The following is a 13,208-nucleotide window of genomic DNA, read 5'->3' as shown; positions in this document are numbered from 1 at the left end:
TCCTGGTCAGTTCCTGGGTTCTCTAAATGGTCTGTGTGTTCCATCCTGTCCTGGTCAGTTCCTGGGTTCTCTAAATGGTCTGTGTGTTCCATCCTATCCTGGTCAGTTCCTGGGTTCTCTAAATGGTCTGTGTGTTCCATCCTATCCTGGTCAGTTCCTGGGTTCTCTAAATGGTCTGTGTGTTCCATCCTGTCCTGGTCAGTTCCTGGGTTCTCTAAATGGTCTGTGTGTTCCATCCTGTCCTGGTCAGTTCCTGGGTTCTCTAAATGGTCTGTGTGTTCCATCCTGTCCTGGTCAGTTCCTGGGTTCTCTAAATGGTCTGTGTGTTCCATCCTATCCTGGTCAGTTCCTGGGTTCTCTAAATGGTCTGTGTGTTCCATCCTATCCTGGTCAGTTCCTGTGTACTCTAAATGGTCTGTGTGTTCCATCCTATCCTGGTCAGTTCCTGGGTTCTCTAAATGGTCTGTGTGTTCCAGCCTGTCCTGGTCAGTTCCTGGGTTCTCTAAATGGTCTGTGTGTTCCATCCTGTCCTGGTCAGTTCCTGGGTTCTCTAAATGGTCTGTGTGTTCCATCCTGTCCTGGTCAGTTCCTGGGTTCTCTCAATGGTCTGTGTGTTCCAGCCTGTCCTGGTCAGTTCCTGGGTTCTCTAAATGGTCTGTGTGTTCCATCCTGTCCTGGTCAGTTCCTGGGTTCTCTAAATGGTCTGTGTGTTCCATCCTGTCCTGGTCAGTTCCTGGGTTCTCTCAATGGTCTGTGTGTTCCAGCCTGTCCTGGTCAGTTCCTGGGTTCTCTAAATGGTCTGTGTGTTCCATCCTGTCCTGGTCAGTTCCTGGGTTCTCTAAATGGTCTGTGTGTTCCATCCTGTCCTGGTCAGTTCCTGGGTTCTCTAAATGGTCTGTGTGTTCCAGCCTGTCCTGGTCAGTTCCTGGGTTCTTTAAATGGTCTGTGTGTTGCAGCCTGTCCTGGTCAGTTCCTGTGTACTCTAAATTGTATGTGTGTTCCATCCTGTCCTGGTCAGTTCCTGGGTTCTCTAAACGGTCTGTGTGTTCCAGCCTGTCCTGGTCAGTTCCTGGGTTCTTTAAATGGTCTGTGTGTTGCAGCCTGTCCTGGTCAGTTCCTGGGTTCTCTAAATGGTCTGTGTGTTGCAGCCTGTCCTGGTCAGTTCCTGGGTTCTCTAAATGGTCTGTGTGTTCCAGCCTGTCCTGGTCAGTTCCTGGGTTCTCTAAATGGTCTGTGTGTTCCATCCTGTCCTGGTCAGTTCCTGGGTTCTCTAAATGGTCTGTGTGTTCCAGCCTGTCCTGGTCAGTTCCTGGGTTCTCTAAATGGTCTGTGTGTTGCAGCCTGTCCTGGTCAGTTCCTGTGTACACTAAATGGTCTGTGTGTTCCATCCTGTCCTGGTCAGTTCCTGGGTTCTCTAAACGGTCTGTGTGTTCCATCCTGTCCTGGTCAGTTCCTGTGTACTCTAAATGGTCTGTGTGTTCCATCCTGTCCTGGTCAGTTCCTGTGTACTCTAAATGGTCTGTGTGTTACATCCTGTCCTGGTCAGTTCCTGTGTACTCTAAATGGTCTGTGTGTTGCAGCCTGTCCTGGTCAGTTCCTGTGTACTCTAAATGGTCTGTGTGTTCCAGCCTGTCCTGGTCAGTTCCTGTGTACTCTAAATGGTCTGTGTGTTCCAGCCTGTCCTGGTCAGTTCCTGTGTACTCTAAATGGTCTGTGTGTTCCAGCCTGTCCTGGTCAGTTCCTGTGTACTCTAAATGGTCTGTGTGTTCCAGCCTGTCCTGGTCAGTTCCTGTGTACTCTAAATGGTCTGTGTGTTCCATCCTGTGACGGCATCAAAGACTGCCCCAACGGACTGGACGAGAGGAACTGTGGTCAGTTTAACAAGCTAAAACACATTCAGAACATTCATATTGTGAAACATTTATAAGGCATTTACATTTCATTGAGCCTCGTGCTTGTAGCTATGATTGTTCAAAAGGCCAAATCCTCACTGGAAATCCCTGTGGAACTACAATGTCTTCATACATTACTGAATGACATCTAGTGAGATGAGAGGAACAGTCAACAATTAAACTAAATATATTAGTAATTATAAAAATGTTAAAATAACCTGTTTCAAGTTAGGGACAATCAACGGGCTGTATAGCATATATCATTAGCACCAAATGGCTGATGGATTGACACTCAATGTGTGTGTGTGTCCCAGTGTGTACAGCCCAGTACCAGTGTCCAGAGGACAGTCAGTGTGTTGACTACTTCAAGGTGTGTGACCAGCACCCAGACTGCCTTGAGGCCATGGATGAAGAGAACTGCACAGAGGGTAACTCTGTGTGTGTGTGTGTGTGTGTGTGTGTGTGTGTGTGTGTGTGTGTGTGTGTGTGTGTGTGTGTGTGTGTGTGTGTGTGTGTGTGTGTGTGTGTGTGTGTGTGTGTGTGTGTGTGTGTGTATTGATACATAATGTGTGCGCGCGTACAAGTTTGTGGTGTATTGATACATAATGTGTGTGTCTCTAGGTGTACAGTGTACAGACCAGACGTATGTGTGTGTCTCTAGGTGTACAGTGTACAGACCAGACGTATGTGTGTGTCTCTAGGTGTACAGTGTACAGACCAGACGTATGTGTGTGTCTCTAGGTGTACAGTGTACAGACCAGATGTATGTGTGTGTCTCTAGGTGTACAGTGTACAGACCAGACGTATGTGTGTGTCTCTAGGTGTACAGACCAGACGTATGTGTGTGTCTCTAGGTGTACAGTGTACAGACCAGACGTATGTGTGTGTCTCTAGGTGTACAGTGTACAGACCAGACGTATGTGTGTGTCTCTAGGTGTACAGTGTACAGACCAGACGTATGTGTGTGTCTCTAGGTGTACAGTGTACAGACCAGACGTATGTGTGTGTCTCTAGGTGTACAGACCAGACGTATGTGTGTGTCTCTAGGTGTACAGTGTACAGACCAGACGTATGTGTGTGTCTCTAGGTGTACAGTGTACAGACCAGACGTATGTGTGTGTCTCTAGGTGTACAGTGTACAGACCAGACGTATGTGTGTGTCTCTAGGTGTACAGACCAGACGTATGTGTGTGTCTCTAGGTGTACAGACCAGACGTATGTGTGTGTCTCTAGGTGTACAGTGTACAGACCAGACGTATGTGTGTGTCTCTAGGTGTACAGACCAGACGTATGTGTGTGTGTCTCTAGGTGTACAGACCAGACGTATGTGTGTGTCTCTAGGTGTACAGACCAGACGTATGTGTGTGTCTCTAGGTGTACAGACCAGACGTATGTGTGTGTCTCTAGGTGTACAGTGTACAGACAGGGTATGTGTATGTCTGTGCTGACGGGACGTGTCTGAAGAAGCCCAATCCAGAGTGTGACTTCATCACCGACTGTCCTGATGCCTCCGATGAGAGACACTGTGGTGAGAGGAGACAGAAACACACACACACACACACACACACACACACACACACACACACACACACACACACACACACACACACACACACACACACACACACACACACACACACACATTTATGTATCTCTGTCTGTGTGTGTGTCCTCTTGCCAGACTGTGGTCTGAGGCAATTCACCAGTCGCGTTGTGGGAGCAGTCAACGCTACTGAAGGGGAGTGGCCATGGCAGGTCAGCCTTCAGATCAGTGGACGTCATGTCTGTGGGGGGGCTCTGGTCTCCAGCCAATGGGTGGTGTCCGCTGCCCACTGTTTCTATGATGACCGGTGAGAACAGAGCAACAAGAAGTGTTGTTTCTTCTTCTTGTTGTCTACCATCCTCTCCTCTCCTCTCCTCTCCTCTCCTCTCCTCTCCTCTCCTCTCCTCTCCTTCTCCCTCTCCTTCTCCTTCTCCTCTCCTCTCCTCTCCTTCTCCTTCTCCTTCTCCTCTCCTCTCCTCTCCTCTCCTCTCCTCTCCTCTCCTCTCCTCTCCTTCTCCCTCTCCTTCTCCCTCGCCTCGCCTCTTGATTCCTCTCCTCTTGACTCCTCTCTGCTCTTCTCGTCTCCTCTTCTCGACTCCTCTCCTTCTCCTCTGCTCTCCTCTCCCCTCTCCTCTCCTCTCATCTCTCCTCGCTCCATCCCCCTCTTTCCCCCTCCACCACCCCAAGTCTTTACTTTCCTAGCGTGTAAACAGGAAGAGAGAGAATTACAATGTTCCCTCTCTCCCCATCCATCTCCCCTCTGCCCCAGTCTCTCTCCCAGAGCGTGGACGGTCTACCTAGGTAAGTTCCTATTGAACCGCAGCAGTCAGATGGAGGATGCCATTCGGGTGCAACAGATCCTCCTGCACCAGTACTACGATGACGAGACACACGATTATGACTTGGCTTTGCTGCGACTGGAGAGACCTGCAGCCCCAGGCACCCTGGCCCAGCCCGCCTGCCTGCCGTCACCTACACACCAGCAAGAACCTGAGCTACTCTGTTGGGTCACGGGCTGGGGGCGCTACGTGAAGGAGGTGAGGAGGGAGGGAGGGGAGGGAGGGTGTTTAGGAGGTTGTATTAAGGCAAAGATCTTTTCATGTATTCAGTTCTATATATTCCTCCAAACACTTGCAGCAGCACAAATACTTAAAAAGGAAAATGTATTTTAAGAAAGGTAACCTATCATGTCCAATACGTTTCCACCAGTTGGATGAACATTAAAGCTTGATTCCAGATAAGGAAGACTACCTGTAACCCTCCATGGAAACACTGTGGTTGACCTCTCACCTTTGACCTCTCACCTCTGACCCCAGGCACTCCCAGTAACGTGCTGCAGAAGGTGGACGTGCGTCTGGTGAGCGAGGAGGCCTGCTTCCGTTCCTACGGTTACATGGTCACTCCCAGGATGTTGTGTGCCGGCTACCGCAGCGGAGAGAAGGATGCCTGTCAGGTACAGGAAGTGATTTCAGAGTAGGCCCACACACACTCAATGCACAGATTGATTGGTTGGCACCCCAGGTGAGGGAGGGTACAGGAAGTGATTTCAGAGTAGGCCCACACACACTCAATGCACAGATTGATTGGTTGGCACCCCAGGTGAGGGAGGGTACAGGAAGTGATTTCAGAGTAGGCCCACACACACTCAATGCACAGATTGATTGGTTGGCACCCCAGGTGAGGGAGGGTACAGGAAGTGATTTCAGAGTAGACCCACACACACTCAGTGCACAGATTGATTGGTTGGCACCCCAGGTGAGGGAGGGTACAGGGGGTTTCAGAGTAGGCCCACACACACTCAATGCACAGATTGATTGGTTGGCACCCCAGGTGAGGGAGGGTACAGGAAGTGATTTCAGAGTAGACCCACACACACTCAATGCACAGATTGATTTGTTGGCACCCCAGGTGAGGGAGGGTACAGGGGTTTCAGAGTAGGCCCACACACACTCAATGCACAGATTGATTGGTTGGCACCCCAGGTGAGGGAGGGTACAGGGGCTTTCAGAGTAGACCCACACACACTCAGTGCACAGATTGATTGGTTGGCACCCCAGGTGAGGGAGGGTACAGGGGTTTCAGAGTAGGCCCACACACACTCAATGCACAGATTGATTGGTTGGCACCCCAGGTGAGGGAGGGTACAGGGGTTTCAGAGTAGACCCACACACACTCAATGCACAGATTGATTGGTTGGCACCCCAGGTGAGGGAGGGTAGGGGGTTTCACAGGATTGATTGGTTTCAGGGGTTTCAGTAGACCCACACACACTCAATGCACAGATTGATTGGTTGACACCCCAGGTGAGGGAGGGTACAGGGGTTTCAGAGTAGACCCACACACACTCAATGCACAGATTGATTGGTTGACACCCCAGGTGAGGGAGGGTACAGGAAGTGATTTCAGAGTAGGCCCACACACACTCAATGCACAGATTGATTGGTTGGCACCCCAGGTGAGGGAGGGTACAGGAAGTGATTTCAGAGTAGACCCACACACACTCAATGCACAGATTGATTGGTTGGCACCCCAGGTGAGGGAGGGTACAGGGGGTTTCAGAGTAGACCCACACACACTCAATGCACAGATTGATTGGTTGGCACCCCAGGTGAGGGAGGGTACAGGGGGTTTCAGAGTAGACCCACACACACTCAATGCACAGATTGATTGGTTGGCACCCCAGGTGAGGGAGGGTACAGGGGTTTCAGAGTAGACCCACACACACTCAATGCACAGATTGATTGGTTGGCACCCCAGGTGAGGAGGGTACAGGGGTTTCAGAGTAGACCCACACACACTCACACAGATTGATTTGTTGGCACCCCAGGTGAGGGAGGGTTTTCAGAGTAGACCCACACACTCAATGCACAGATTGATTGGTTGGCACCCCAGGTGAGGGAGGGTACAGGGGGTTTCAGAGTAGACCCACACACACTCAATGCACAGATTGATTGGTTGGCACCCCAGGTGAGGGAGGGTACAGGGGTTTCAGAGTAGACCCACACACACTCAATGCACAGATTGATTGATTGGTTGGCACCCCAGGTGAGGGAGGGTACAGGGGTTTCAGAGTAGACCCACACACACTCAGTGCACAGATTGATTGGTTGACACCCCAGGTGAGGGAGGGTACAGGAAGTGGTTTCAGAGTAGACCCACACACACTCAATGCACAGATTGATTGGTTGGCACCCCAGGTGAGGGAGGGTACAGGAAGTGATTTCAGAGTAGACCCACACACACTCAATGCACAGATTGATTGGTTGGCACCCCAGGTGAGGGAGGGTACAGGGGTTTCAGAGTAGGCCCACACACACTCAATGCACAGATTGATTGGTTGGCACCCCAGGTGAGGGAGGGTACAGGGTGGTTTCAGAGTAGACCCACACACACTCAGTGCACAGATTGATTGGTTGGCACCCCAGGTGAGGGAGGGTACAGGGGGTTTCAGAGTAGACCCACACACACTCAATGCACAGATTGATTGGTTGGCACCCCAGGTGAGGGAGGGTACAGGGGTTTCAGAGTAGACCCACACACACTCAATGCACAGATTGATTGGTTGGCACCCCAGGTGAGGGAGGGTACAGGAAGTGGTTTCAGAGTAGACCCACACACACTCAATGCACAGATTGATTGGTTGGCACCCCAGGTGAGGGAGGGTACAGGGGTTTCAGAGTAGACCCACACACACTCAATGCACAGATTGATTGGTTGGCACCCCAGGTGAGGGAGGGTACAGGGGTTTCAGAGTAGACCCACACATACTCAGTGCACAGATTGATTGGTTGACACCCCAGGTGAGGGAGGGTACAGGGGTTTCAGAGTAGACCCACACACACTCAGTGCACAGATTGATTTGTTGGCACCCCAGGTGAGGGAGGGTACAGGGGTTTCAGAGTAGGCCCACACACACTCAATGCACAGATTGATTGGTTGGCACCCCAGGTGAGGGAGGGTACAGGGGTTTCAGAGTAGACCCACACACACTCAATGCACAGATTGATTGGTTGGCACCCCAGGTGAGGGAGGGTACAGGGGTTTCAGAGTAGACCCACACACACTCAATGCACAGATTGATTGGTTGGCACCCCAGGTGAGGGAGGGTACAGGGGTTTCAGAGTAGGCCCACACACACTCAATGCACAGATTGATTGGTTGGCACCCCAGGTGAGGGAGGGTACAGGGGCTTTCAGAGTAGACCCACACACACTCAGTGCACAGATTGATTGGTTGGCACCCCAGGTGAGGGAGGGTACAGGGGGTTTCAGAGTAGGCCCACACACACTCAATGCACAGATTGATTGGTTGGCACCCCAGGTGAGGGAGGGTACAGGGGGTTTCAGAGTAGGCCCACACACACTCAATGCACAGATTGATTGGTTGGCACCCCAGGTGAGGGAGGGTACAGGGGGTTTCAGAGTAGACCCACACACACTCAATGCACAGATTGATTGGTTGGCACCCCAGGTGAGGGAGGGTACAGGGGGTTTCAGAGTAGACCCACACACACTCAGTGCACAGATTGATTGGTTGACACCCCAGGTGAGGGAGGGTACAGGAAGTGGTTTCAGAGTAGACCCACACACACTCAATGCACAGATTGATTGGTTGGCACCCCAGGTGAGGGAGGGTACAGGAAGTGATTTCAGAGTAGACCCACACACACTCAATGCACAGATTGATTGGTTGGCACCCCAGGTGAGGGAGGGTACAGGGGGTTTCAGAGTAGGCCCACACACACTCAATGCACAGATTGATTGGTTGGCACCCCAGGTGAGGGAGGGTACAGGAAGTGGTTTCAGAGTAGACCCACACACACTCAGTGCACAGACTGATTGGTTGGCACCCCAGGTGAGGGAGGGTACAGGGGGTTTCAGAGTAGACCCACACACACTCAATGCACAGATTGATTGGTTGGCACCCCAGGTGAGGGAGGGTACAGGGGTTTCAGAGTAGACCCACACACACTCAGTGCACAGATTGATTGGTTGACACCCCAGGTGAGGGAGGGTACAGGGGGTTTCAGAGTAGACCCACACACACTCAGTGCACAGATTGATTGGTTGGCACCCCAGGTGAGGGAGGGTACAGGAAGTGATTTCAGAGTAGGCCCACACACACTCAATGCACAGATTGATTGGTTGGCACCCCAGGTGAGGGAGGGTACAGGGGGTTTCAGAGTAGACCCACACACACTCAGTGCACAGATTGATTGGTTGACACCCCAGGTGAGGGAGGGTACAGGAAGTGATTTCAGAGTAGACCCACACACACTCAATGCACAGATTGATTGGTTGGCACCCCAGGTGAGGGAGGGTACAGGAAGTGATTTCAGAGTAGGCCCACACACACTCAATGCACAGATTGATTGGTTGGCACCCCAGGTGAGGGAGGGTACAGGGGCTTTCAGAGTAGACCCACACATACTCAGTGCACAGATTGATTGGTTGGCACCCCAGGTGAGGGAGGGTACAGGGGTTTCAGAGGAGACCCACACACACTCAATGCACAGATTGATTGGTTGGCACCCCAGGTGAGGGAGGGTACAGGGGTTTCAGAGTAGACCCACACACACTCAATGCACAGATTGATTGGTTGGCACCCCAGGTGAGGGAGGGTACAGGAAGTGATTTCAGAGTAGACCCACACACACTCAATGCACAGATTGATTGGTTGGCACCCCAGGTGAGGGAGGGTACAGGGGTTTCAGAGTAGACCCACACACACTCAATGCACAGATTGATTGGTTGGCACCCCAGGTGAGGGAGGGTACAGGGGGTTTCAGAGTAGGCCCACACACACTCAATGCACAGATTGATTGGTTGACACCCCAGGTGAGGGAGGGTACAGGAAGTGGTTTCAGAGTAGACCCACACACACTCAATGCACAGATTGATTGGTTGGCACCCCAGGTGAGGGAGGGTACAGGAAGTGATTTCAGAGTAGACCCACACACACTCAATGCACAGATTGATTGGTTGGCACCCCAGGTGAGGGAGGGTACAGGGGGTTTCAGAGTAGACCCACACACACTCAGTGCACAGACTGATTGGTTGACACCCCAGGTGAGGGAGGGTACAGGGGGTTTCAGAGTAGACCCACACACACTCAGTGCACAGACTGATTGGTTGACACCCCAGGTGAGGGAGGGTACAGGGGGTTTCAGAGTAGTAGGAGCCGGGAAAAGAGAAAGCAGCAAGTTCAATGTCCTTTAACATCTGAACCTTTCTGCTATCGTTTAGCTAAATTAAAACGTTTTCATCTTCTCTCTCTTACATTCTCTATGCTGCCTCCCCCTTCTTTCCCCCGTCTCTCTCTCTCTCTCTCTCTCTCTCTCTCTCTCTCTCTCTCTCTCTCTCTCTCTCTCTCTCTCTCTCTCTCTCTCTCTCTCTCTCTCTCTCTCTCTCGCTCTCTCTCTTCTCTCTCTTTCCCAGGGTGACTCGGGCGGTCCGTTGGTCTGCCAGGAGAACTCGGGCCGTTGGTTCCTAGCGGGCGTGGTCAGCTGGGGAAAGGGGTGTGGCCGGGCCGACTACTACGGCGTCTACACCCGCGTCACCAAACTCACCGGCTGGATCAAAGAACACATCTCTGGACCTGGCTGACCTTCATCATTCTCACCATCATCATCATCATCATCATCATCATCATCATCATCATCATCATCATCATCATCATCATCCCAAAACATTGTTATCATGTAGTAATTGATGTGATCTATTCTCTGTGTCAGTCCTTAGTATATTTAGATGTCCGTCAGGGTTTTAACAGTGTCATTGACCTTCTGGCAGTATGGCACCAAAGTTCATCAACCTAACAAGCAGACTTTCTGTCTCCTCTGGGCAAATACACACTCTGCAGTATTGGGCTCTACATTCAACACTGTCACCTAGTGGAAGATGTTAGAATTACAACATAATTAATAACTACCATACCAAGGCAATAGGCCCCTCAAATTCAAATCTGGACCTTAAAGCTCCACTGCTTTTGTTCATTCATCCCCTAATCAGGGATGGACTTACACCTGCGACACCAGGTGTGTGCAATTAATTATCAGGTAGAACAGAAAACCAGCAGTACTCTGCACCTCGTAGGGTCAGATTTGAATGCACCTGCTTGAGTCCTTCATCGAATGTTTGTCTGTTTATATACTGATGTGGATTGGAATGGGTTGGGCACAGATCTAATGTTTGTCTGTTTATATACTGATGTGGATTGGAATGGGTTGGGCACAGATCTAATGTTTGTCTGTTTATATACTGATGTGGATTGGAATGGGTTAGGCACAGATCTAATGTTTGTCTGTTTATATACTGATGTGGATTGGAATGGGTTGGGCACAGATCTAATGTTTGTCTGTTTATATACTGATGTGGATTGGAATGGGTTGGGCACAGATCTAATGTTTGTCTGTTTATATACTGATGTGGATTGGAATGGGTTAGGCACAGATCTAATGTTTGTCTGTTTATATACTGATGTGGATTGGAATGGGTTGGGCACAGATCTAATGTTTGTCTGTTTATATACTGATGTGGATTGGAATGGGTTAGGCACAGATCTAATGTTTGTCTGTTTATATACTGATGTGGATTGGAATGGGTTAGGCACAGATCTAATGTTTGTCTGTTTATATACTGATGTGGATTGGAATGGGTTAGGCACAGATCTAATGTTTGTCTGTTTATATACTGATGTGGATTGGAATGGGTTAGGCACAGATCTAATGTTTGTCTGTTTATATACTGATGTGGATTGGAATGGGTTAGGCACAGATCTAATGTTTGTCTGTTTATATACTGATGTGGATTGGAATGGGTTAGGCACAGATCTAATGTTTGTCTGTTTATATACTGATGTGGATTGGAATGGGTTAGACACAGATCTAATGTTTGTCTGTTTATATACTGATGTGGATTGGAATGGGTTGGGCACAGATCTAATGTTTGTCTGTTTATATACTGATGTGGATTGGAATGGGTTAGGCACAGATCTAATGTTTGTCTGTTTATATACTGATGTGGATTGGAATGGGTTGGGCACAGATCTAATGTTTGTCTGTTTATATACTGATGTGGATTGGAATGGGTTAGGCACAGATCTAATGTTTGTCTGTTTATATACTGATGTGGATTGGAATGGGTTAGGCACAGATCTAATGTTTGTCTGTTTATATACTGATGTGGATTGGAATGGGTTGGGCACAGATCTAATGTTTGTCTGTTTATATACTGATGTGGATTGGAATGGGTTGGGCACAGATCTAATGTTTGTCTGTTTATATACTGATGTGGATTGGAATGGGCTAGGCACAGATCTAATGTTTGTCTGTTTATATACTGATGTGGGTTGGAATGGGTTAGACACAGATCTAATGTTTGTCTGTTTATATACTGCTGTGGATTGGAATGGGTTAGGCACAGATCTAATGTTTGTCTGTTTATATACTGATGTGGATTGGAATGGGTTGGGCACAGATCTAATGTTTATCTGTTTATATACTGATGTGGATTGGAATGGGTTGGGCACAGATCTAATGTTTGTCTGTTTATATACTGATGTGGATTGGAATGGGTTGGGCACAGATCTAATGTTTGTCTGTTTATATACTGCTGTGGATTGGAATGGGTTAGGCACAGATCTAATGTTTGTCTGTTTATATACTGATGTGGATTGGAATGGGTTGGGCACAGATCTAATGTTTATCTGTTTATATACTGATTTGGAATGGGTTGGGCACAGATCTAATGTTTGTCTGTTTATATACTGATGTGGATTGGAATGGGTTGGGCACAGATCATTTCAGTCAGTGCACTACATTTGAAATGCTGATTGCCTTCAGTGTATTTCATTGCATGAGGTTTCTGATGAAAGCCATTGAAGGCCAAAACGTCAATCTTTAAAATGATGAGCGTGACTTGCGCCGTTTCCTTTTCAATTACATGATTTTCATCATTGAAAATTAGAGCTTGTAAACCTTTCAAAACATGAGGGAATCCTAACTGGCATCCTATTCCCTCTGGGCTCTGGTTTAAAGTAGTGCACTATATAGGGAATAGGGCGCCATTTGGGACGCCAACCGTGAGGGTCGGAGTCATCATGAGGTTTCATCAATAAACCAGCAGAACTGTAAGGGTTTTATTGGCGTGTTAAATTAGAACGGGATGTTTCTGAGTGTTGGGTCTGGTACCCAGAGAGAGTCTAGTCTATTACAGACAGAAAACACACACACACCAGTGGAGGCTGTTGAGGGAGGATGGCTCATAATAAAGGAGCCAATAGAATGGTATGATCCACATGGAACCACGTTGTTGATGTGTTTGATACCATTCCACTGACTCCATTCCAACCGTTATTATGAGCCGTCCTCCCTCAACAGCCTCCACTGACACACACACACACACACCACACCACACCACACCACACCACACACACACACACACACACACACACACACACCACACCACACCACACCACCACACCACACCACACCACACCACACCACACCACACCACACCACACACACACACACACATATACAAACAACACCATAACTAGAGGTAAACAAGAGCTGCAGGACTCATTAATTAATAACGATGATTATTATTAGAGAGAGAACACCTCAGGCTGGTATTGCCACTGTGTTGCAGTATGGCACTGCAGTTCAGTGTGTGTGTGTGTGTGTGTGTGTGTCCCAGGCTGCCCTCAGTAAAGTGTTGGGTGGGGTCAGAGATAGTTGTGGTGGCCTAGTCTGTAATTACAGCTTTATAGAT

At 49.1% G+C, this 13,208-nt stretch overlaps 1 protein-coding gene across 1 annotated transcript in view; it reads left to right on the top strand.

Moving 5' to 3' along the window:
- Positions 1–12,568, top strand: part of LOC127927222 (transmembrane protease serine 6-like) — a 23,707-nt gene extending 11,139 nt beyond the window's left edge. Inside the window, 9 exon segments of the mRNA XM_052513234.1 lie at positions 1,773–1,871; positions 2,207–2,320; positions 3,020–3,147; positions 3,300–3,420; positions 3,574–3,742; positions 4,205–4,472; positions 4,573–4,612; positions 4,752–4,888; positions 9,873–12,568. Of these exon segments, the coding sequence (XP_052369194.1) occupies positions 1,773–1,871; positions 2,207–2,320; positions 3,020–3,147; positions 3,300–3,420; positions 3,574–3,742; positions 4,205–4,472; positions 4,573–4,612; positions 4,752–4,888; positions 9,873–10,040 (1,244 nt within the window). The 3' untranslated portion in view covers positions 10,041–12,568.
- Positions 12,569–13,208: the final 640 nt, after the last annotated feature.

This window comes from Oncorhynchus keta, unplaced genomic scaffold, assembly GCF_023373465.1.
Source record: "Oncorhynchus keta strain PuntledgeMale-10-30-2019 unplaced genomic scaffold, Oket_V2 Un_contig_992_pilon_pilon, whole genome shotgun sequence".
Taxonomy (NCBI): Eukaryota; Metazoa; Chordata; class Actinopteri; order Salmoniformes; family Salmonidae; genus Oncorhynchus; species Oncorhynchus keta.
This window is presented reverse-complemented; position numbering and strand designations above follow the sequence as displayed.